The sequence below is a fragment of the Leucopleurus acutus genome, assembly GCF_964270905.1.
Source record: "Leucopleurus acutus genome assembly, chromosome: 9".
NCBI lineage: Eukaryota > Metazoa > Chordata > Mammalia > Artiodactyla > Delphinidae > Leucopleurus > Leucopleurus acutus.
Window position 1 is genome coordinate 37719093 of NC_139144.1, and position 25968 is coordinate 37745060.

Sequence of the window (25968 nt, forward strand, 5' to 3'; positions counted from 1 at the left end):
TGAAGATTTTAAAAACTCCTGAGAAAAATCTGAATCATAACCTTCAATTATTTCAGAGATGAATGATAACTACAGGGAAGAAACAACTAATTATCTGAACTAATTTAGATATTCTATTTTTAAAACTATGTTTAAAACTTATAGCAAACATGAAAATGTTTGGTTTGCCTGCAATTTTCTTTTTGCCACAGAAAAAAACACATAATAGAGATCACAAAGGCAATATATATGCAAATTTAAAATTAGCATCCATCTTATATCCTATTATAAATGGAGTTTCAGAGAGGTTTTCCTTACAAAGATACTTATCATAGTCCAGAAACAATTAAAAATTAAGAAAAAAGAAAAGGTACCATTTACTTTTCTCCCAACCTCTGTATTCTGCACCCACGCACAGATGCCAGAAAGAGCTTTAGTTTCAATACTTAGAAAAAGGATTATATTAAGAAGGATATGCTTATAAAATAATACTACATTAAAAATTATTTGGGAGTCTATCGCACTAGAGCCCCAAATTAGAAAGAAATTTATATATTTAGCTGGGCACTCTTTGCCTGCAAAAGACTTTATGAAGTATGATCTGTATACCTGCCACGCAATCCCACCCTCACGCTCTTGAGCCCACAGAGCAAGGTCATTTTATGGCTCCATGCTTTTCACACCACAGTCTATTCTCTCTGCCTAGTATGAATCCCCCTACTCCAATTCTTTTACCCCTTAAAAACTCCCACTCATCTTTGAATGCACAGGTTGAACAATACTTGATGAAGCCTTTCCCGAAACCCTTCAGGAAGAATTCATCATTTTATCCTCTCTATGTCTAAGGACATCTGTTCACTAGAACAATAAGTATCACTTCTATTATGTTCCCTGAGAGCAAACTGGCTCTAAATTCCAAGTGCTCGCCATTGTTCCTGGCACATACTGAGTGTTCAATGAGTATTTTTTGAATGAAAGACTTACTTTCTTGATTCCTCCTTAAAAAGTTTACAAGTATTTCTAGTTATACACGTTGAGCAGCAAGCAGACATGGTATAGTATAAAAACTGACAGAATTATTATAGTTTAAATCTGGTTCTTAAATAACTATGAACATTAAAAGTCACAATTTTACATTTCTGCAGCCTAGCTGAAGAATGCTGCTTCTCCTCTAATTAAGCCTGGATATGGTGACCACACTGGGAAGTTTATAAAAGTTTTCTAAAATAAAGTGTCCACATTCCAGGCAAAGAGAAGTTGCCATTCTTGGGGACATTCAAACACTTTCAGGAGCACTTGATTCACTTAACCATTTCAGTAAAAAATCAATAGTGTACACTTAATACCTGTTTTCACATTATTTAATGTAATTGTTGTGTTCAAAGGGGTTCTTTTTAAAAAATCTCATCTACCATTCACTTTGTCATGAGAGAACAAACAGATACAAAATATTAATTATCCTTCCCTGCTGTGAATGCATAATGCATTCTTATGTAAAGCAACAGTACCACAAATAGTATTGTGATAATAAAAAACTAGTAATTCTGTGTTGCAGACCAATGACTATGATCATATGCTATGGTAAAGTTGAGAACTTAATGTATCATGTAAGTTACTAGGTCAACTTGGTAAACAGACAAATAAATTCATATGTGAGATAATCTATATGTGTAAAAATCTATTATCCCATTAGAGTTCCTTTAAAACATTAATAATGTTTTGTTAAGTTGCAAAAAGAATTCATAATATTGAAACCCCTATAGTTTCTTAATATAATTGTTTACTTTTACTGCTAATTAACGCAAGATATCTTCATAGACAACCCAAGTCAAAATAAATAAACTTATTTCACCTATTTTTCCTATAAATAGTAAAGATACATGTACTATAGAACATGTACATTTTTTTCAAAGTACAAATCTGAAATATGAGTAGAATTTTCCTCAAATATCAAGACAATATATTTATTTTAATGTATATGCTTAAAAATAGCAATTTTCTATCATTTTTCTTGGGCCTGTTTTCAAATGAGAAATGACTCTCAAAGGAGAAATTGAAGTATCAATGATACACAGGACAACAGAAACCCATCAAAACTTTACTGATTAAAAAATTTTCTTATCTATTTCAGATGCGTTGTCAACAGGATTTTTCCCTTGGGAATTTATAACTGGTAAATTAGCCAAAGAAAAGAATGCTTCAAAAATTTCTTATCATGCAGTTGTTTGCTTTTGCTTCAAATAAACAAAACGTCCAAAATTCATGCAGTACCAATAGGTTAAAATCTCCTAAAATCTTGCAAGTGAGGCACATATTGACATAATCTGCTATTTCCCTTGAAACATAGACCTTTCCAAACACTGAACAAAATTTTAATTCCAGAGAATAAATGCCTTAAAAAACTATATCCAAAACAACAACTTTTAATTTATTGTATTTCTTGCTTCAACTAATTTTTAGAGCTCTTTAGAAAAGTAGTAGCAATGTGTATATATTAATATACACTTTAATTACTGCCTACATTTTCTAAAGAAACTGGCAACAACCAATTAATCAGTTGGTGTTTTAATGTGAGAGGGAAAATACACATATTATGATAGGGAAAAGCCATTTACTTAACCATGAAATGAGACTGCCTAGGCCAATGTTCCTTGGAACTAAGAATGCCAAGTGGTGCTACGTGTAAAAATATGTGCAAAAAATTCTTTAGTCCAGTGAAGTTTGCGAAATGTCTGTTCAAAAAAGTTAAATAGGTAGTGAAGGAATTCCCAGAGCGGTTAATATGCTAATGTCCATTCTAAATCACATCATATGTCATAATAGGCAGAATTTTCCAGACTACTTAATAATAAAATATTTTTTCCCTTTTTTTTTTGTAGAAAGAGGGGAACATTCCTGGCCATTGACTACATACAACTAGGTCTTGATGTACCTTTTTTTGGTACACATACTCCTTAAGTGGCTTTGTAGCAATATTCAGGTCCCTCAAACCAAACATTTTTTGGAGCCTTAATAGAATGACTCCTTTAGCTACTTTACCTTAGTTAGAAATTTACATTTCTCTTTTACATTTGGTGTTGTTTCATTTGTTTTCTAATTTTCCACTTTCAGAGAAAGAAGTACCAACCTGAACGCTTCAAGGTACTCAGTATCTCCCATGGGGGGATCAAGGCCACCTGTCCAGGCAATATTTATATTGTATCCTTCTCCAAGGCCTGTTCCAACCTAGGAAGAGAAAAACCACACCACAGTGGGTAGAGAAGAGCACAGGGAAGAAGCAAGAAGAGAGGAAAACAAACACATGTGAGCTCTTGAAATAAACATCAAACAACATGTCAAATCAGCCCAACTTTGCTTGACAACCAGTGCTCTGGGTTATGCACTTGTTCTGCACTGGTTCTTGGTCCCGTGGGACAATTCAGTAATCTCGTGTAATTTAAAACACCAGCAAAGGACAAGAAAATTAGGGGTAATCATGCAATGCAATTACCTGAAAGATACAAATAAAAGTGGGGCTCTAAAGAAATAAACCGAACCTCATTTGGGGCTCCACTGCCAGGGAAAAAGTTCCCTTCATCATAGCGATGGAGTGAAATATACAGGATGCTGGGGTCAGCATAAAAGGCCTGCTGTGTACCATTTCCATGGTGAACATCCTACAGGGGAAAAAAAAAAACCAGATGACAAATACAGTCGTGTCTCACTCTGTGTGGAGACAACTTTTCTAATTTCTAGTTCCCTGTCTTTCTACCCCACCCTCCTTCTCATTTGCTGTCTTGTATGTCCCTCTTTCTTTCTCCTGTTCAGCTTGCTTCCACACCACCCCCTTTACTTCCTGAACTTTCAGGCAAATTACCCTTTAATGCACTCATTTTTTAAACTGGCTTCTAAAAATCAGGAAACCACAGCAAACATGCCCCAGAGACTCCAGATGAGCAGTCATTGAGAAAGCCCAGTCCTTTGGTACAATTAGATATTTATACACCGGCCCTTTGTACTCTTTGCTTCAGTGATGGAATCTCGCATCCTGTTTTATGGAGGAATTTTATGACTTATTAACTGCCAACAGTTCATAACCCCTTAGGCTTAATTAACTAGCCTCATTGGCCTCTGCGGAAAGACTAATGTTTAAACTACAAACTAGTGTTTTGCAGAAGGATCTATGGCTTACAGAGCATTTTCGCAATTCTTGACAGAACACTAAACATACGTGTATGCATTGATTTGCCAAGTCCCACCATTAAGGTCAAAGGCTTTGCAACCAGCTGAGTAAATTGGCTTTCTTGAAGCGTTCAATTCAGTTAGCAGTCCCTCAGCAGTTAGAATGACTTCAAAAGAGATGCCAGATGCAAAAAAGGACTTCATACTTTATTTTGGTAAAATCGTGAAGGCAAGAGTCAAAGACACAGGAGCGTGAGCTCATTAGCTATTAAATCATTTGGGCCAAAGCAGAAAGATGGCATGGGCCTTTATGCAATCTTGTCCAATCTGCCTAATTTTAATATTATATTATGGCTCTCTTCCCAGCCTCCTTCTTCCTATTTTTTCTTTCTCCACACCACTCCCCCTTCCCACAGGAAAAAAAAAGGGGCCTGTTTCATTAAAATGAAAGAAAAAAAAATTCTTAGGACATTTGTATTTGATAATGATTCAAGACTTAATAGTTCTTTTTTTCTAATTGTTTTATGATATAAACATGCTGGAATTGATAAAAGATATAGGAAAAATAAAACCAATAGCATTTTCAAAAACATCCTTACTAAAAGACCCCAAGTGTCAAGAGTCTCAGTTAATATGGTTCCTAATAGCGTCTGACCAAGATAAAATAAATGACTCATAAAAGTGAATAACCTATATATTTGTATTTAATATAATACTACTGCTACATGTGTAACATTTATAGTTTCAGGTTCTGTTATAAAAAAGTATTGGTCACTTGTAACTACTTACTTACACTGTATTTTATATCAGTAAGAATCACACTATTTTCAACAATGATTCCTACAATTTTTGAGTCAGGTACCATATTAAATATCTTACATAGATTATTTAACATTTATATGAGGTATATGATATTATCGCTGATTTAAAAGGTAAATAGACTGAGACTTGGAGAGCTTCAGTTATTTTTCAAGACAGCGTCTTGAATCCACTTCTCACTCCAAAGGCCAAACTCATAACCATTATGCTGTTAACTTACACTTACATTCATTATCTCTTTGATCTTCTTAGCAAACCTATGAAGTGAGACTGGTGGTCATTATTGCTCCTTATTGAGGTTTATATAACTTGTCTCCACTTCAACCTCCAGCCCAGAACTCCCTCACTAGACACCACCAAAACCTCCTTTTGGTGGGTTCTAAAAGCAGTGAGCTTGCTATCCACAGTGTAGACATACACTAATCTTCCCCCCTTTTACATAGTACATATATCCAAAATCAATTAAGGAATCATAAAATATTTGGAAAGAAAGGCATCTTTCCAGAAACTTGTACTGACTAAAGGCATACACACACATCAGGAAAAAAATAGCTTACTGAAAAATATATATATTAATTCCTGGATTTCTGAACGTTTAAAGGAAAGGAAGGAGGAAATAGCAAAACTTGTCCTTTAGGAGAACAAAAATGATACAATTTAACCCACAATGTCTTGAATTTGCTACTGGACACCTAGAGGATGGACAAACAAAATATTTTGAAAAATAACAGTGATAGAATGTTTGCATTGCTACTACAGGATAGAATTTTTAGTCAGCGTTGTAAGAAAAATTTTTCGCTGGGCCTAGATACCTCCACAGTTTGCAAACCAGAAAAATACTGCCTTGATGTTGTAAAGGTTTATCTAAGAAGGCCAAATAAAAGATCATTTGTCTTAGATATAAAATAATATGTTCTTCAAAAATGTGTTGGGTGCTTATTGTTGCACAAATTTCAGAATAAGAAATATACTCTTGCCCACAGCACAATAAGGTTTCAACAGACATTATTCATTAAAATTCTCAAACCCATTCTAAAAATACTTGGATAATTCTTGATTCCATATTTATATTCACAAAGCATTTAGAGATAAAGGTAAGTCCAAATGTGCCTTTTGTTTTGGGCAACAACTTATAATCTTGAGAGTGTTTTTCCAGTTTCTCTGAAAATATAAATACAAACTACTTACTGGTCAGATATGATCTGAGGATTTTTTCTCCACAGCAACAAATATATACTAGATCAATATAAGACAATTATTGGTGATTATGAGGACTTACTATAGTAAGGAAATGAACCAAATCATGAACAGCCTCAAAACAGATCTTGTATCTAAGATTTGCCGGGAAATACTGAAAAATAATTTCGCTATTTTACTGGTTAACGACATACTGTGAAAATGTATTCTATACAAGGATTTAGAGCCAACATGTTTTCACTACAATGTTAAAATAGCTCTGAATAAATTATATATTCTATCAACTAATGTTATCACTTATAATTATTTAGTACGGGCACTTGTGACAATCCTTTGGTCAAGTTTGGTGCTTGACCAAAAATGGAATTGCCTAAAATCTATGGACATTTGAAGGTGTCTTTTTTTTTTTTTTAATGAAAATAGCCTAAAATATATTATTTTCGACTGAAGGTCACATTACATAAAAGCTACCTGAGTCATTCAGGCAAATCCTACTTCTAGGACAGGTTCACGCCCTGAACACAACGGCCAGTCTCTTGCAAGCTGAAAAGCAAGTGCACCTGCTCTCTTTCCTCACCAATCTGCGTATCTTTGGAATCTTCCCCAGAAGGAGAACTGGAATGAATAAGCTCCACAGATCAACTAGAATCATTCCTGCCTAAAATACTCAACGCCTCTGATATTTGGCTGTGGCTTCAAATAGGGGGTGAATTAGAGCTCTCTGTTACTAGGCATCTAAAAAATGTGGAATCTAGCTGCTCAAACAATGGAGTACCTCTGCCTTCTGTTGGCCTAGGAATTGATGGAGCTGGTTCATACCATTTAGCTAAAGTTAGTGACTTTGTATATGCAGGAATGAAGTTCTTCTGCCGCTGAAGAACCTTCACTTTTCCTCTGCTAACTTGCAGAACAGACCTGTCAGCCAGGGAGAACGGATGTCTCAGCGCCACGTGGCACTTTAAAACTTCCTTCTCGGCAGCTGGAAGAAACAGGGGAATTTCCTCAAAGTATCCCTGCAGCTGCAGAATTTGGAAGACTTGAAAGTAAGAATATGCGGGCTGGTGGTGATCTCAGAGGCAACCCTTTGGACAGAACTTCATATGTTTAGAGAATATAAAACAAAAACTTCTCTTTTACTATAGCCTGTTGGGAAATCAGTATCCTTTACGTGGGATAATGGAGCAAATTCATAATCAAAGGCCAGTAAGCTTACAGGACACTCCTAATAGCTACCAAGCAACTTAATTTATAAATCATATCAAATTACATCCAACAAACTTTTATTCTTATATTCATGTACAAAAACAAAACCTTACACACAAATCCTCTGAGGTACAAAATATTCATCTATCACAAGCCAGGCATTTTAGCCTTCAAGTCTCCTGTACAATTCATTGCTTTAGAGTTTGGATGTCACAAATGTGCTTTTAAAGAGCCTCTTAACAGTTATTATCTTCATAGTAGAGGAGATTCCTCAGAAAGTAATACTAAAAAATTCTTAAGGATAGGGTGACAGTTTAACAATCTCCTTCCTGAATAATTGTGACAAATTTAGAAAGCATAGAAAAATTTTCCCACAATCCTTGGTCTTCGTCTGCTACCTTTCTTCAAGTTTTTTGCTTATCGTTTGAGCAAAACTTAAGAGTTCTAGAAACATATTAAATGTTTTTTAAATTTACCATCTTATGAATCATGCAAGCCAATGAATATTAATTATTTAAAACGTCATTTTGTATATACATGGGAAAATAGGTACTGATGTCCTCCTTTTTGTAAAATTTTAAGACCTTGCTGCTGTAGTATATCTAGGCCTTCAACACATTTCTTTAATGTTGAACTATGACCTATACTGAAACATAAGCATGTTTGGAAAATACATGGGAAGTTGGGTTTCAATACCCTCAGCACCAAAGAACTTGCAGAAAGGCTACACTACAGGATGTGGAAAATAACCATTCCTACCAAACAGTACAAATGGTTATCAGTCTGTCATTCCTTTTATCTTCATTTTAACTTGACTAAGTATTTCTTCACATGGCTTGGTTTGTGCTCTCTCAACCCTTTGGTGTGCCTGCTTAACTGAATCGGAGGGCGGGACAGGGAGGCCACGACTTCCCAATAAGATTTAATTATGAGTGCAGATACGAACAAGATTTAGACTATTAAGGCTTGCACTTCAAAAAAAACTTTTAACGTATTTTGCCTTTAAATCTTTTATCACCTGCAAAAATTAATTAAGTGCAGATGTAGCAGGTTAGCTTTGGATGCCAGGGTTCATTTCCTGTCTATGCTTTGTCAGACAACCTATTACACCTCCTCGTGAACTGGAGGCAAACCGAAAACGGGGCTCATAAATCACCAGTCAGCTCTCTTTCGCCCTTTCCTGGGTTGGTCCTTTTGCATGGGGCAGATCTCCAGCTCATTATTCACAAATATACTATAGACAACCTGCCAAGTGTCATCTGCATTTAAACAAACCATTTGTTAAACTAATTATAACTCCATTGTGTACGAATGCATCATGTTAAAATGCAAGACTAATCTAATGCCTCTGACTTTTAATCACTCAGGGTTCCTGCCGGGAGTCATCCCAAACTGGCATACATGATCTGAGATCTTTTCAGAAAAAATGACATGCTGACTTGTTTTAATAATACCACTGTTGCACAACAAGCAATATGATTGCTAACCAGGGGAAGTGGCCAATTGGTTACCAAAGCAACAGCATTCTTTCCAGCACATCTGACTATTTAAAGTCTATATTCTGCAGGGAAAAGTAAATTCAGGTTCTGTTGGGTTATTTTAACTGTGGAAGTATCAATTCATTTAAGCATCATAAAAGTTGCCCTGATCTGCGCCTTCTTCTCATTAAATTGCAGTTAACACCATGAAAGTGAAACGTGAATGTTTATGGTTTCAGAACTGCAATCCTGAATTTAATGAGTTTCCACATTCAAAGGAAACACACCCTTCAGTTGTTTGCAAGTGCGAAAAGCAAGGCAACCTAACAGAGAAATACAAATACACTCCCTTTTATCTAGAGTCACTGAAAATGCAGTTCTGGCCAGGAATACATACCAGATCTACAATCAATATCTTGCTTATATTTAGTTGGTCTCTCAAGTATTTGGCGGTAATTGCAACTGAATTAAAAAAGCAGAACCCCCTGCGGAATAGAGAAGAACAGAGAAATAAGAAAGCAAATCAGCCAGGAAAACCATTATAAATAATGTTCAGAGCATTTTTTAAAATGCTATATGATCTCTGAAGCCATAAATCTGCTTCTGGGAGTACCTCGCAAGATTTCTCAGTCCATCTGCTAACAATTAGAGGCTTCAGAGACATGCACAGGGCAGGTGACCGCCAGGAACCGTGGCGCTTGGAGATGGGCAACAGTCCCTGGTACTTACATGGCTGTGGATTCTTCAGCGTGATGGCCTGGGGGCCTCACAACAGCAAATCCATTCTGTAAGAACAAGACAGATTTTCATTGATCAGATAGGAGAGGATTGCTTGGATCTCCATGTACTACAGAGCATCAGGCACACACAAAAAGACTGAAATCTGTAAGAGGCTTCAGAGCTTGTTTTCTTGCCCCCATTACCATTTCACAGAATGAACAGAAACAATACATATGATCACATTTTCTCAGATCATGTCTCAAAAAGAAGGCTCCCACAGAGCCAGGGGAAGAACGGGGATTTGGGAGTTGTACCTAGCTGGCAAATGTGTACATCAGCTGTTATACTAGCATGATTCATTTTCAAGAACAACTTCTTATTTTATGACACCAGCATCCTAGAGAGGGAGAACAAATTCATTTTTGGTGCAGGTTTGGGTCAAAGTTCGGAAAGACCACGGAGGATCCAAAGTGAAAATTCTTTAGCTGGATTTCCTCAATGATTATTTCCACTCCAACGTCAGCAAAATGATAAATTTACACTCACACACTCACATACACACAAAAGAAACCCAGAAAGGTGAAAAAGAGAACAATGGAAAGCCCATATTTCTTCCAGTCTATAAATTTAGCTTGGATGACTGCCAAGACTTGCAACTTTATTGGATTCCCTAAGTCAATTTCTAGCCCACGTTCTGGAATTTTATAAAGAATTCCAGGGCTGAGTAGCAATCAGATCTATCCATGATCAAGGAATGCCTTAACCTCCAGATTAGTTGGAATGCATCACGGAAAGCTGAAGTAACTCCAGCATGAAGGCAGGGAACTATAAATCCTTGCAAAGCCAGCATGCTCAGAAAAGCTGGGCTGCTTGACGTGAAAAAAGAAATCATTTATCAGATGGCTCACACCACCTTTCACTTAACTATGATACAAGTAACATGCTCACGACAGAATGTTTCTTTAATATACAATCCTAAAACTTTTGAAATAATTTTAATATACCCCAGGGATATTTTTTCCCAGATCTTACCACAAGCATAAAGATAGTCTCAAGAAAAATAACCTATTCCCAACGGCTGTAAATATACATAAATTTTTCTAGAACATAATGGTAATTAATACACAATGAGTTAATTTGCTATATATTTTGATGGGCATATACATAATGATAATCCCAGAAGCAAATTAGAAGTCGATAACACAATACCAATTACAAATCTAGGAATAATGATAAACATACTCCCTATGCTTGTTCTCAAGCAAGTTACTATCTCTGTGGCTATAAAAGATTAATATAAAAGAAACTATTAATGAACAACACAAGACAGTAGAGAGTGCAATTTTAAGATTGTGGCGTGAAACTCTAGAGTGCTACATGACTTCTGAGAATGGAGAATTCTGTAAAGATTAGATATGTGTGATATGTTTTACTGCGAAAACAATAGTTAGGGTGAAAATAACAACCAATATAATACAAAGCAAGATAATTAGCATGTAACAAAATTTTACAATTAGATTAACAATACTAATGATCTTTTATAATTCAATTAAAAATACTATGTTTTGTGTATTAAAGGGCATGACTAGACAATACAAAGAAGAAAACATCCAGTAATCAATAACTATAAGAAAAAATATTCACCTTAATTAGTAATCAAATACAAGCAGATGAAAATCCCAATGGGAAGCCATTTTTCCACTTAGGACATTAAAACTTTTAAAAATATTCCATGCTGACAATGGAGGGGTGCCTATATACTGATAAATGATGTCTGCAGGAGGATAATTTATTATAGTCTTTCTGGAAAATAATCTACCTCTATACATTTAGAGCCTTTATAAAACATTTACCCTTTGAACTAGTAATCTACTTAAAAGATTTTTGCTCTAAAAGTGTTATTGTGTAGACAAGTATTTATGTAAAAGATAATGTTTTATTTACAATAGGAAAAATGGGAATGATCTAAGTTGGTTAATATTAGGAGAATGGTTAAATGAAATATGGTACATCTATACCATAGAATATTAGAGAGCCATTAAAATTTTGTTATAAATATTTAGTGGAACAGTAAAGACTTAGCAATTTACAAGTACTGGTGTTGAAAATAATACATACAGCGTGATATATCTGAGTGATAGTATTATGTGGATTATATTTAATTTATAATTTCAAGTATTTTCCAAATGGTTTTACAACAAACGTCAATTATTTCAGAGTGAAAAAATACTATAAAACAAAGAGAAAGTTGAGAGGTAAATTTTAAAGGGTCTTACAAGAAGAGTTGTGTTCATAAAGGTGAAAAAGGACTTAAATGGTATTCTGGGCAGGGGGAAAAGCATAAACATGGCTCAGAGAAAAAGAATTTTAGGAAGTATTATGTACAGAAAATGAACCTGAATAGAGTTCATGTTAAGGAAAAAAAATGGAAGTGAAATAGCACAGGTAACTAGCTAGATTATAGAAGACAAAAAGCCAAATAGAATTTAATTCCATCTTCTTCTTTTCTCTTATGGCCAAATTCCTTGAACAAAAGGTCTGCCTTTCACTTTACAGTTGTCTTCAGTCACCTCTACCACTTTGCTCAACTACTTGATTTTAGATTGAAAATTATCTGCTTGCCAATAACAAATATTTTCTTAGTTATCATGGTCCACCCAAACTTTCCAATGTGTTCTCAGGAATGGCAAACTCCCCTACATTTTCCAAGTCTTTTCTGAGGAGCCCCTGCCTTTCCTTAGTTGAAACCTGGCAAGGCTGCTTCTCCCATAATATGCTCAGGTGGTAGCTATTTCCTCTCACATCTCACCAACCTGCCTGCAGCAGAAGATGGAGCTTGTGTTCTCCTTTCTCATGGCTGCTTTGAGACCATGAAGCCCACTGCACCAATCCTCCACAACACTTTCTTGTAAAAAAGGATTAGATCACCCAGAAAGAGAGAAGATAGAACACAATTAAGATGACTGAGTCCTGGGGTAGTCCAGCTCTCTTTCCCTCCTGTTGGACAGAAGGAGTTGTTAGTCCTAGAAACTATCACCTGTGGTTAGGATACCATCTCCTCCTACTTTTCCACTATCATTTATGTTTTCCTCACTAACATATTAAATTCATATTAAAATTCCCAATTATATACATTTCATCAAGATTTAAATAGGCTCAAGTTCCTGCCATCTTGAAAATAAAATTATATATATGTTAACTAAGACAATACAAATACACACACCCACACTATATATACACATATATATGTATATGTGTGTGTATGTATATATATATATATATATATATCCATCCTTACTTTGACTGACTCTTCTAACTGCCACATGTCTTTTCTTCCCCTTTAAAACTCTTGAAAACGTGGTTTAACCTGCTTTCTCTTTTTGCGTTTTCCTCACCTCTGCCTCAGTCACCTATCTCTAACTTATCTTCCACCTCCATTAGTCCATTAATGAAGTTTTTACTAAGGTCACCTTAGTAGAAAAACTTTTACTAAGTTTTTACTAATAGCCTCCATGTCATTAAATCTAATGAGATTTTTTGCTCTCAGGCTACTTGGTCTCATTAGCTTTCAACACTACTGGCTACACCTTCCTTTTTAAAAGATTCTCTTCCCTTGGCTTCTGTGACTTCATACCCTCCTGGCTTCTTTATCTCTCTTTCAACTTCCTAATCAGTCTCCCTTAAGGCTCATACTCCTCAATCTGTTCATTAAATACTGAAGTTACTCAAAGCCCAGTCTTAGGCTTCTCCTCTCCTCTTTCTATACTTACTTCGTAGGCAATGGCACAACTGTCGTGGAATTCAATTACCACCCATCATCAGATACTTCACAGATTTTTATTTCCAGGATGAACCCTGCTCTGAGTACCAAAATACCAGCCCACTTCCTTGATATCTTCGCTGGGATATCCCAAGGTCACTTCAAATTTAGAATATCCAAGATCAAACTCCTGATCTTCTCACAGCCTTCCCTAACTTACCAATGATACCATGATTCATCCAGTAGCTCAAGTCAGGGACCAGTGAGTTATCCTTAATGGCTCCCTCTCCCTATTGTTCTTCTATCTCATTTTAATTCATGACCAATTCCTGTTGATTTTGCTTTTAAATATCACTCAAATCTATGTACTTATATCTCTATCCATTCCTTGAATATTTTGCCTTTGGAATTTCTGCCTTTGTCTCCATCACTCAGTTAATTTCTTAGCGATTTCAATAACCACACAGAATATCTATTCAATATCATGATTTCTTAGTTCTCTGACTCCTTGCCTTCCATAAATCTGTCTTCTATTTACAGCCATACTCCTAGACCTTGCCATTACCAATAAATAACGACATCTCCTCCAAAATCTCAATGTCAAATATCCTACTCTCCTACTCTCCTATTTTCCAGTTGAGGCTTCAGCAGCACTGGGACTTCCAATCCTTTGACGTTACTTAACTTTAAAAAAAAATTTTTTTTGATGTGGACCATTTTTAAAGTCTTTATTGAATTTGTTACAAGATTGTTTCTGTTTTGGTTTTCTGGCCACGAGGCATGTGGGATCTTAGCTCCCTGACCAGGGATTGAACCCACACCTCCTGCATTGGAAGGTGAAGTCTTAAGCACTGGACTGCCAGGGAAGTCCTGACCTTACTTAACTTTTGATGTACATCATTCAATCCCCAACACCATGTTCCCTTCCCTCCTTATCTGACTTAGACTTCACAGTCCATTATTATATTTACTTCCTTGCATATATTTTTAGACAACTTGTCCTTTTTTTCCTTCCAACATACTCCCCTGGTGTGTTGATCTGCTAGGCTCCCAAAATAAAATACCACAGGCTGGGTGCCTTAAACAACATAAGTTTATTTCTCTTAGTTCTGGGGGCTGGAAGTTGAGATTAAGGTTTGGCAGGGTTCGGTTTCTGTTGAGAGCTTTCTTCCTGGCTTGCAGATCCATCTCCTTTGTCCCTGGAGTCCTCACTCAAGGCCATTCTCTGAGTGCATGTATACAAGCACAGAGAGAACTTATGGTGTCTCTTCCACTTCTTATAAGAACACCAACCCTATTGCATTAAGGTCCCACCCTTATGAAATCATGCAAACTTTATCATTCCCTCACAGACCCTTTCTCTAAATTTGGTCACATGGGGAGTTAGGGCTTCAACATATAAATCTTGGGGGACACAAATATTCAGTCCACAACATACTTTTAGTCACTTTGTCCTTTTCTTCCTTCAACATACTCCCCTGGTAAAACTGTAACTCTGATTAAACACAATTTGCATCTGCTCTGTCCCTGCACCTAAGCATATATAAAAACCACACGCCTGGTCTTCCTTTAAATTCACGATTAGAAACCTCGGTAGGCTCTTCATGATGCCTAGCAATCATACTATATCCCTTAGTCGATTAACTCTCCAAGCCTTTCGTATGGTATTTCTACCCTCTTCTCTTACTTCAAATCTCCACTAACCCCTACTCACCCTTTACCCTTTGTGATGACTTTGCCTCTTATTTCACTTATAAAATGGAATCAATTAGAATAAAATTTCCTCATCCTTCCATAATAAACTCTATCCATTTACTAGTCCCCAATAAGATCTAAGGGCAATTAATTTCCCTGTGCTGCTTCTCTTACCTATTCAGAGACAAAGTACCTATAGTTTCCCCTTCTCTCTACAATATCATTAATTATTTCATCTGTTAGATTATTGCCACCACAGTAAAAAACATATTTATTTCTCCTCTTAATATAAACAAAACCAAAATGACAAATAAGAGTATTATATTATAATGCTATAATGTAATACATAACACAAAAATAATATCATGCAAATAATAATATGATAGATAATAAACTCCAATATTTGATATTCATTTAATCCAAAAATATCTGAGGGCAGATAATATTATTATTTCTATATCACAAATGAGGAAATGAAGGCACAGAAAGATTAAAGAACTTGCTTTAGGTTCATGTCTAGCAAGTGACAGCTGGGATTCCATCTCACACACTCTGACACCTAAGAACAAGCATTTAAGACCAACAACACTGCACAAATGATCTGGCCTCTGCCCACCTATTTTTTGTTTTTTTGCATTTTTTAAATTTATTTGTCTTTTAACATCTTTATTGGAGTATAACTGCTTTACAATGTTGTGTTAGTTTCTGCTGTACAACGAAGTGAATCAGCTATATTTATACACATATCCCCATATCGCCTCTCTCTTACGTCTCCGCCAACCCTCCCTATCCAACCTCTCTAGGTGGTCACAAAGCACTAAGCTGATCTCCCTGTGCTATGCAGCTGCTTCCCACTAGCTATCTATTTTACATTTGGTAGTGTATATATGTATATGCCAATGCTACTCTTTCACTTCTTCCCAGTTTACACCTCCCCGTCCCAGTGTCCTCAAGTCCATTCTCTACATCTGTGTCTTTATTCCTGTCCTGCCCCTAGGTTCATCAGAAGCAGTTTCTGGTTTTGTTTTTTTTAGATTCCATATATATGAGTTAGCATACGGTATTTGTTTTTCTCTTTCTGACTTACATCACTCTGTATGACACACTCTAGGTCCATCAAATACATCACTACAAATAACTCAATTCTGTTTCCTTTTATGGATGAGTAACAATCCACTGTATATATGTGTCACAACTTCTTTATCCATTCATGTGTCCATGGATACCTAGGTTGCTTCCATGTCCTGGCTATTGTAAATAGGGCTGCAATGAACATTGTGGTACATGACTCTTTTTGAATTATGGTTTTCTCAGGGTATATACCCATCAGTGGGATAGCTGAGTCATATGGTAGGTCTATTTTCAGGTTTTTAAGGAAACTCCATACTGTTCTCCATAGTGACTGTATCAATTTACATTCGCACCAACAGTGCACGAGGGTTCCCTTTTCTCCACACCCACTTCAGCATTTATTGCTTGTAGATTTTTTTGATGATGGCCATTCTGACCGGTGTGAGGTGATACCTCATTGTACTTTTGATTTGCATTTCTCTAATGATTAGTGATGTTGAGCATCCGTTCATGCGTTTGTTGGCAATCTGTATATCTTCTTTCGAGAAAGGTCAATTTAGATCTTCTGCCCATTTTTTGATTTGGTTGTTTTTTTGATATTGAGCTGCATGAGCTGTTTATATACTTTGCAGATTAATCACTTGTCAGTTGCTTCATTTGCCAATCTTTTCTCCCATTCTGAAGGTTGTCTTTTCATCTTGTTTATGGTTTCCTTTGCTGTGCAAAAGCTTTTAAGTTTCATTAGGTCCCATTTGTTTACTTTTGTTTTTATTTCCATTTCTCCAAGAGGTAGGTCAAAAAGGATCTTGCTGTGATTTATGTCAAAGAGTGTTCTGCCTATGTTTTCCTCTAAGAGTTTTAGAGTGTCTGGCCTTACATTTAGGTCTTTATCCATTTTGAGTTTATTTTTGTGTATGGTGTTCTAATTTCATCCTTTTACATGTACCTGTCCAGTTTTCCCAGCACCGCTTATTGAAGAGGCTGTCTTTTCTCTGTTGTATATTCTTGTCTCCTTTATCAAAGATAAGGTGATCACAGGTGTGTGGATTTATCTCTGGGCTTTCCATCCTATTCCACTGATCTATGTTTCAGTTTTTGTGCCAGTACCATACTGTCTTGATTACTGTAGCTTTGTAGTTCAGTCTGAAATCAGGGAGCCTGATTCCTCCAGCTCCGTTTTTCTTTCTCAAGATTGCTTTGGCTATTCAGGGTCTTTTGTGTTTCCATACAAAAATTGTGGAATTTTTTCTAGTTCTGTGAAAAATGCCAGTGGTAGTTTGATAGGGATTGCATTGAGTCTGTAGATTGCTTTGGGTAGTATAGTCATTTTCACAATGTAGAGTCTTCCAATCCAAGAACATGGTCAATCTCTCCATCTGTTTGTATAATCTTTAATTTCTGTCATCAGTGTCTTACAGTTTTCTGCATATATGTCTTCTGTCTCCTTAGACAGGTTTATTCCTAGGTATTCTTTTTGTTGCAATGGTAAATGGGACTGTTCCCTTAATTTCTCTTTCAGATTTTTCATCATTAGTGTATAAGAATGCAAGAGATTTCTGTGCATTAATTTTCTATCCTGCTACTCTACCAAATTCATTTGTTAGCTCTGGTAGTGTTCTGATAGCATCTTTAAGATTCTCTATGTATAGTATCATGTCATCTGCAAACAGTGACAGCTTTACTTCTTCTTTTCCATTTTGACTTCCTTTTATCTCTTTTTCTTCTCTTTGTGCTGAAGAAACTATGTGGAATAACATCAGTTATTCCAAAACTATGTGGAAACTTCCAAAACTAAAACTATGTGGAATAAACTTCCAAAACTTCCAAACTTCCAAAACTATGTGGAATAACATCAGTGAGAATGGGCAACCTTGTCTTGTTCCTGATCTTAGTGGAAAAGGTTTAAGTTTTTCACCACTGAGAATGATGTTGGCTGTGGGTTTGTCGTACATGGCCTTTATTATGTTGAGGTAAGTTCCCTCTATGCCTACTTTCTAAATAGCTTTTATCATAAATGGGTGTTGAATTTTGTCATAAGCTTTTTCTGCATATATTAAGATTATCATATGGTTTTACCCTTCAGTTTGTTAATGTGGTATATCACATTGATTGATTTGCGTATATTGAAGAATCCTTGCATTCCTGGGATAAACCCCACATGACCATGGTGTTTGATCCTTTTAATGTGCTGTTGGACTTTCTTTGCGAGTATGTTGTTGAGGATTTTGCATCTATGTTCATCAGTTATATTTGTCTATAGTTTTCTTTTTTTGTGACATCTTTGTCTGGTTTTGGTTTCAGGGTGATGGTGGTCTCGTAGAACGAGTTTGGGAGTGTTCCTCCCTCTGCTATATTTTGGAAGAGTTTGAGAAGGATAAGTGTTACCTCTTCTCTAAATGTTTGATAGAATTTGCCTGTGAAGCCATCTGGACCTGGGGTTTTGTTTGTTGGAAGATTTTTAATCACAGTTTCAATTTCAGTGCTTGTGATTGGTGTGTTTATATTTTCTATCTCTTCCTGGTTCAGTCTCGGAAGGTTGTGCTTTTCTAACAGTTGGTCCATTTCTTCCTGGTTGCCCATTTTATTGGCATAGAGTTGCTTGTAGTGATTCCACATGATTCTTTGTATTTCTGCAGGGTCAATTTTTACCTTTCCTTTTTCATTTCTAATTCTGTTGATTTGAATCTTCTACCTTTTTATCTTGATGAGACTGGCTAATGGTTTATCAATTTTGTTTATCTTCTCAAAGAACCAGCTTTTAGTTTTACTGATCTTTGCTATTGTTTCCTTCATTTCTTTTTCACTTATTTCTGATCTGATCTTTATGATTTCTTTCCTTCTGATAACTTTGGGGTTTTTTGTTCTTCTTTCTCTAATTGCTTTAGGTGTAAGGTTAGGTTGTTTATTTGAGATGTTTCTTGTTTCTTGAGGTGGGATTGTATTGGTTTAAACTTCTGTCTTAGAACTGCTTTTGCTGCATCCCATAGGTTTTAGGTCATCGTGTTTTCACTGCCTTTGGCTTCTAGGTATTTTTTGATTCCTTGATTTCTGCAGTGATCTCTTGTTTAATTAGTAGGGTATTGTTTAGCTTCCATGTGTTGGTAGTTTTTACAGATTTTTTCCCTCTAATTGATATCTAGTCTCATAGTGTTGTGGTCGGAAAAGATATTTGAGACGATTTCAATTTTCTTAAATTGACCAAAGCTTGACTTGTGACCCAGGATATGATCTACCCTAGAGAATGTTCCATGAGCACTTGAGAAGAAAGTGTATTCTGTTGTTTTTGGATGGAATGTCCTATAAATATCAATGAAGTCCAACTTGTTTAATATATCATTTGAAGCTTGTGTTTCGTTATTTATTTTCATTCTGGATGATTTGTCCATTGGCAAAAGTGAGGTTTCCCCAACTATGATTGTGTCACTGTCTATTTTCCCTTTTATGGCTGTTAGCATTTGCCTTATGTACTGAGGTGCTCCTATGTTGGATGCATAAATATTTACACTTGCTATATCTTCTTCTTGGATTGATCCATTGATCACTGGGTAGTATTCTTCTTTGTCTCTTGTAATAATCTTTATTTTAAAGTCTATTTTGTCTGATGTGAGAATTGCTATCCAGCTTTCTTTTGATTTCATTTGCCTGGAATATCTTTTTTCATCCCCTCACTTTCAGTCTGTTTATGTGTCTCTAGGCCTGAAGTGGGTCTCTTGTGGACAGCATATATATGGGTGTTGTCTTTCTATCCATTCAGCCAGTCTATGTCTTTTGGCTGGAGCATTTAATCCATTTACATGTAAGGAAATTATCAATATGTATGTTCCTATTACCATTTTCTTAATTGTCTTGGATTTGTTTTCGTAGGTCTTTTCCTTCTCTTGTGTTTCCTGCCTAGAGAAGCTCCTTTAGAATTTGTTGTAAAGTTGGTTTGGTGGTGCTGAATTCCCTCAAGTTTTGCTTGTCTGTAAAGTTTTAATTACTTGGTTGAATCTGAATGAGATCCTTGCTGGGTAGAGTAATCTTGGTTGTAGGGTTTTCCCTTTCATCACTTTAAATATGTCCTGCTACTCCCTTCTGGCTTGCAGAGTTTCTGGTGAAAGATCAGCTGCTAACCTTATGGGGATTCCCTTGTATGTTATTTGCTTTTCCCTTGCTGCTTTTAATATTTTTTCTTTGTATGTAATTTTTGATAGTTTGATTCATATGTGTCTTGCAGTATTTCTCCTTGGATTTATCCTGTATGGGACTCTCTGCCCTTCCTGGACTTGATTGAGTATTTCCTTTCCCATGTTACGGAAGTTTTCAACTATAATCTCTTCAAATATTTTCTCAGACCCTTTTTTTTCTCTTCTTCTTCTGGAACCCCTGTAATTCAAATGTTGCTGTGTTTAATGTGGTCCCTGAGGTCTCTGAGACTGTCCTCAACTCTTTTCATTCTTTTTTCTTTATTCTTCTCTGTGGTAATTATTTCCACTATTTTATCTTCCAGGTCACTTATCCATTATTTTGCATCAGTTATTCTGCTATTGATTCCTTCTAGAAAATTTTTAATTTCATTTATTGTGTGGGTCATCATTGTTTGCTCTTCAGTTCTTCTAGGTCCTTGTTAAATGTTTCTTGTATTTGCTCCATTCTATTTTGAAGATTTTGAATCATGTTTACTATCATTACTTTGAATTCTTTTTCAGGTAGACTGCTTATTTCCTCTTCATTTGTTTGGTATGGTTGGTTTTTACCTTCTTCCTTCATATGCTTCATATTTCTCTGTCTTCCCATTTTGCTTAACTTACTGTGTTTGGGGTCTCCTTTTCACAGGCTGCAGGTTCATAGTTCCTGTTGTTTTTGGTGTCTGCCCCCAGTGGGTAAGGGTGGTTCAGTGGGTTGTGTAGGCTTCTTTGTGGAGAGGACTGGTGCCTGTGTTCTGGGGGGTGGGGCTGGACCTTGTCTTTCTGGTGGGCAGGGCTGCATCCAGTGGTGTGTTTTGGGATGTCTGTGACCTTATTATGATTTCAGGCAGCGTCTCTGCTAATGGGTGGGGTCGTGTCCCTGTCTTGCTAGTTGTTTGGCATGGGGTGTCCAGCAGTGGAGCTTGCTGGCCGTTGGATGGAGCTGGGTCTTAGTGTTGAGACGGAGATCTCGTGGAGAGCTCTCGCCAATTGATATTACATGGGGCTGGGAGGTCTCTGGTGATCCAATGTTCTGAACTTGGCTCTCCTACCTCAGAGGCTCAAGCCTGACACTCGGCCGGAGCACCAAGACCCTGTCAGCAACATGGCTCAGAAAAAAAGGGAGAAAAAAAAAGAAAGAAAGAAAAAAAGAAAGAAAAAAAACAAGTAAAATATAATAAAGTTATTAAAATAGAAAGTATAGTATTAAAAAATAAAAAGTAAAAAAAATAATAATAATAAAAAGAAAGAAAGAAGAGAGCAACGAAACCAAAAAACAAATCCACCAGTGATAACAAGTGGTAAAAAAATATACAAAAAAAAAAAAAAAAGAAAAAAACGGACAAACAGAACCCTAGGAAAAATGGCAAAAGCAAAGCTATACAGACAAAATCACACAAAGAAGCATACACATACACACTCACAAAAAGAGATAAAGGAAAATATATATATATATATTTTTAAAAAATGACGAGAGCAACCAAATCAATAAACAAATCTACCAATGATAATAATCCCTAAATACTAAACTAAGATAAACATAAAACAGAACACAAATTAGATGCAGAAAGCAAACCCCAAGTCTACAGTTGCTCCCAAAGTCCAGCACTTCAATTTTGGGAGGATTCATTGTCTATTCAGGTATTCCGCAGATACAGGGTACATCAAGTTGATTGTGGAGATTTAATCCGCCGCTCCTGTGGCTGCTGGGAGAGATTTCCCTTTCTCTTCTTTGTTCGCACAGCTCCTGGGGTTCAGCTTTGGTTTTGGCCCCACCTCTCCATGTAGGTTGCCCTCAGGCTTCTGTTCCCGCCCAGAGAGGATGAGGTTAAAGCAGAGGCTGATTAAGGGGCTCTGGCTCACTCATGCCAGGGGGGGAGGTAGGGTTACGGCAGTTATAATTAGAATACAGGGAGAGCCTGCAGTGGCAGAGGCTGGCTTGATGTTGCGACAGCCTGAGGTGTGCCATGTGTTCTCCGGGGTAAGTTGTCTCTGGATCATGGGACCATGCCAGTGGCGGGCTGTACAGGCTCCCGGGGTGGGGGGGAGGTGTGGATAGTGACCTGTGCTTGCACACACGCTTCTTGATGCCTGCACCAGTAGCGTTAGCACTTCATGCTCATCTGTGGTGTCTGAGCTGATAGCCATGACTCGCGTCGGTCTCTGGAACTTGTTTAAGCAGTGCTCTGCCTTCTGTGGGTAAACAGGGGAGGAATCCCCTCTCCTCATGCACCCCGAAACAATGGTCTCTTGACTCTTACACAGGTCCAGACTTTTTCCCAGACTCCGTCCCGGCTAGAGGTGGCACACTAGCCCTCTTCAGGCTGTCTTCACGCAGCCAACCCCAGTCCTCTCCCTGGGATCTGAACTCCAAAGCCTGAGCCTCAGCTCCAACCTCCCACACGCCTTGGCAAGTGAACAGACAGGCTCTCAGGCTGGTGAGTGCTGGTTGGCACTGATCCTCTGTGCGGGAATCTCTCCACTTTGCCCTCTGCACCCCTGTTGCTATGCTCTCCTCCATGGCTCTGAAGCTCCCCTGCCGCCACCCCCCGTCTCTGACAGTGAAGGGAATTCCTAGTGTGTGGAAACTTTTCCTCCTTCACAGCTCCCTCCCAGAGGTAGAGGTCCTATCCATATTCTTTTGCCTGTTTTTTCTTTTTTCTTTTGCCCTACCCATGTATGTGGGAATTTTCTTGCCTTTTGGAAAATCTGAGGTCTTCTGCCAGCGTTCAGTAGGTGTTCTGTAGGAGTTGTTCCACATGTAGATGTATTTTTAATGTATTCGTGGGGAGGAAGGTGACCTCCACGTCTTACTCCTCCACCATCTTGAAGGTCCCCCTCTCTGCCACCTCTTCAACTTCATCTTATACCACCATCCACTTTGGTTTCTCCACTCCAGCTACACTGACCTTCAGATTCTTCCAGCATGCCTTGTTTCCTCTAGCCACAACCCCTTGCACATGCTCCTAGTTCTGTGTGGAATGTCTTCCACTTACCTACCCTCTCTTTTATCTGGATAATGCCTCCTGATCTGCACACTTCAACTCCAACATCATTTCCCCAGGAAAACCATCTCTGAACCTCCATAGGTCACCAACAGTTTCCTGTATAAAGTGCTCTTAGAGATCTGCCAAGCCTTGTTTGTGAGAACTCATCTTAATTTGTAACAATACACTCATTAGTATGATTATCCGATTTATTATTTTTGATTAATGTGATTTATACGGTTAGTATCCACACCCCTACTCCCCATAGTGGGGTCACCACTTTATGACTTGGCTCACCTTTTTATCTTCTAGACTTACATAGTGCCTGTAGACTTAACACAGTGACTACTGGTCAATAAAGAAAGATAAAACAATTTGTGAATACATATTACCCTGGTTTTTATCCCTCTGCTCCTTTGTTCTCACCTCAGCAACTAGTACTTCCTTCTTTCAAGGTTCCAGCTTTTGCATCTCAGCTTTCTTTGGGACGCTGCCTATTAGACTATGTAACATCTTCTTAGAAGCACATAAAATATTTTGTTCCTTACACTTAATGGAGTCTTTGATTTGATGAACTATTGTGGAAAGTGCTTTAAAATGACTTTTTTATTCTATGGAAATATGTGATTTTCACACTGGATTCTGAGTCTCTTGACAAGTTTTTTTTATATTTTTCTATATTTTTCCCATTTGTTTTGCCTTATTCTCCGGCACAGATATTTGTTGTACATGATACCGCCTGACTGAGGTTTTTCCGTAGCTCAAGAACATATATCTTCAGGAAGAAACAGCAACTATGAATATACCAATCACAAGTACTGAAACTGAACTTGTGATTAAAAAACTTCCAACAAACAAAAGTCCAGGACCAGATGGCTTCACAGGTGAATTCTATGAAACATTTAGAGAAGAGCTAACACCTATCCTTCTGAAACTCTTCCAAAAAATTGCAGAGGAACACTCCCAAGCTCATTCTATGAGGCCACCATCACCTGCATACCAAAACCATACAAAGATACCACACAAAAAAAATACAGGCCAGTATCACTGATGAACACGGATGCAAAATTCCTCAACAAAATACTAGCAAACAGAATCCAACAACACATTAAAAGGATCATACACCATGATCAACTGGGATTTATCCCAGGGATGCAAGGATTCCTCCATACATGCACATCAATCAATATGATATACCACATTAACAAACTGAAGAATAAAAACCATACGATCATCTCAACAGGTGTAGAAAAAGCTTTGGACAAAATTCAATACCCATTTATGACAAAAACTCTCCAGAAAGTGGGCATAGAGGGAATCTAGCACATAACAAAGGTCATAACAAAGGTCATATATGACAAAAAGTCACAGCTAACATCATTCTCAACAGTGAAAAACTGAAATCACTTCCTCTAGGATCAACAACAAGACAAGGATGTCCATTCTCGCCACTATTATTCAACATAGCTTTGGAAGTTCTAGTCAAGGCAATCAGAGAAAGAAAAGAAATAAAAGGAATCCAAATTGGAAAAGAAGTAAAACTGTCACTGTTTGCAGATGACATGATACTATACATAGAAAATCCTAAAGATGCTACCAGAAAACTACTAAGAGCTCATCAATGAATTTGGTAAAGTTGCAGGATACAAAATTAACACACAAAAATCTCTTGTATTCCTATACACTAACAATGAAAGATCAGAAAGAAATTGAGGAAATAATACCATTTACCATCATATCAAAAAGAATAAAATGCCTAGGAATAAACCTACCTAAGGAGGCAAAATACCTGTATTCAGAAAAGTATACAATGCTGATGAAAGAAATCAAAGAGGACACAAAAAGATGGAGAGATACACCATAATCTTAGATTGAAAGAATCAGTATTGTCAAATGACTATTCTACCCAAAGCAATCTATAGATTCAATGCAATCCCAATCAAATTACCGATGGCATTTTTCACAGAATTAGAACAAATATTCTACAATTTGTATGAAACACAAAAGATCCCAAATCGCCAAAGCAATCTTGAGAGAGAAAAATGGAGCTGGAGGAATCAGGCTTCCTGACTGAAGATTATACTACAAAGCTACAGTCATCAAAACAGAATGGTACTGGCACAAAAACAGAAATATAGATCAATGGAACAGGATAAAATGTACAGAAATAAACCCATGCACCTATGGTCACCTAATCTATGACAAAAGAGGCAAAAATATAATGGAGAAAAGACAGTCTCTTCAATAAGTGGTGCTTGGAAAACTGGACAGCTACATGTAAACAAATGAAATTAGAACACTCTCTAACAGTATATACAGAAATAAACTCAAAATGGATTAAACACCTAAGTGTAAGACCAGATACTATAAAACTCTTAGAGGACAACATAAGCAGAACACTCACATAAATCACAGCAAGATCTTTTTTGACCCACACCCTACAATAATAAAAATAAAAACAACAATAAACAAATGGGACCTAATGAAACTTAAAAGCACAACAAAGGAAACCATAAACAAAACGAAAAGACAACCCTCAAAATGGGAGAAAATATTTGCAAATGAAGCGACCGACAAGGGATTAATCTCCAAAACATACAAACAGCTCATGCAACTCAATATCAAAAAAACCAAACAACCCAATCAAAAAATGACTGGAAGATCTACATAGATATTTCTCCAGAGAAGACATACAGATGGTCAAAAAGCACATTAACAGATGCTCAATACTG

General features: G+C 36.9%; 1 protein-coding gene across 1 annotated transcript in view; it reads right to left on the reverse strand.

Moving 5' to 3' along the window:
- Positions 1-25968, reverse strand: part of HDAC9 (histone deacetylase 9) — a gene marked incomplete at its 3' end in the record, with an annotated part of 936726 nt that overhangs the window by 196722 nt on the left and 714036 nt on the right. The window contains exons 18-21 of the mRNA XM_082846537.1: positions 9567-9622; positions 9235-9322; positions 3516-3635; positions 3107-3204 (exon numbers count right to left, since the gene is read on the reverse strand). Of these exons, the coding sequence (XP_082702663.1) occupies positions 3107-3204; positions 3516-3635; positions 9235-9322; positions 9567-9622 (362 nt within the window). The remainder of the gene's footprint in view (positions 1-3106; positions 3205-3515; positions 3636-9234; positions 9323-9566; positions 9623-25968) is intronic.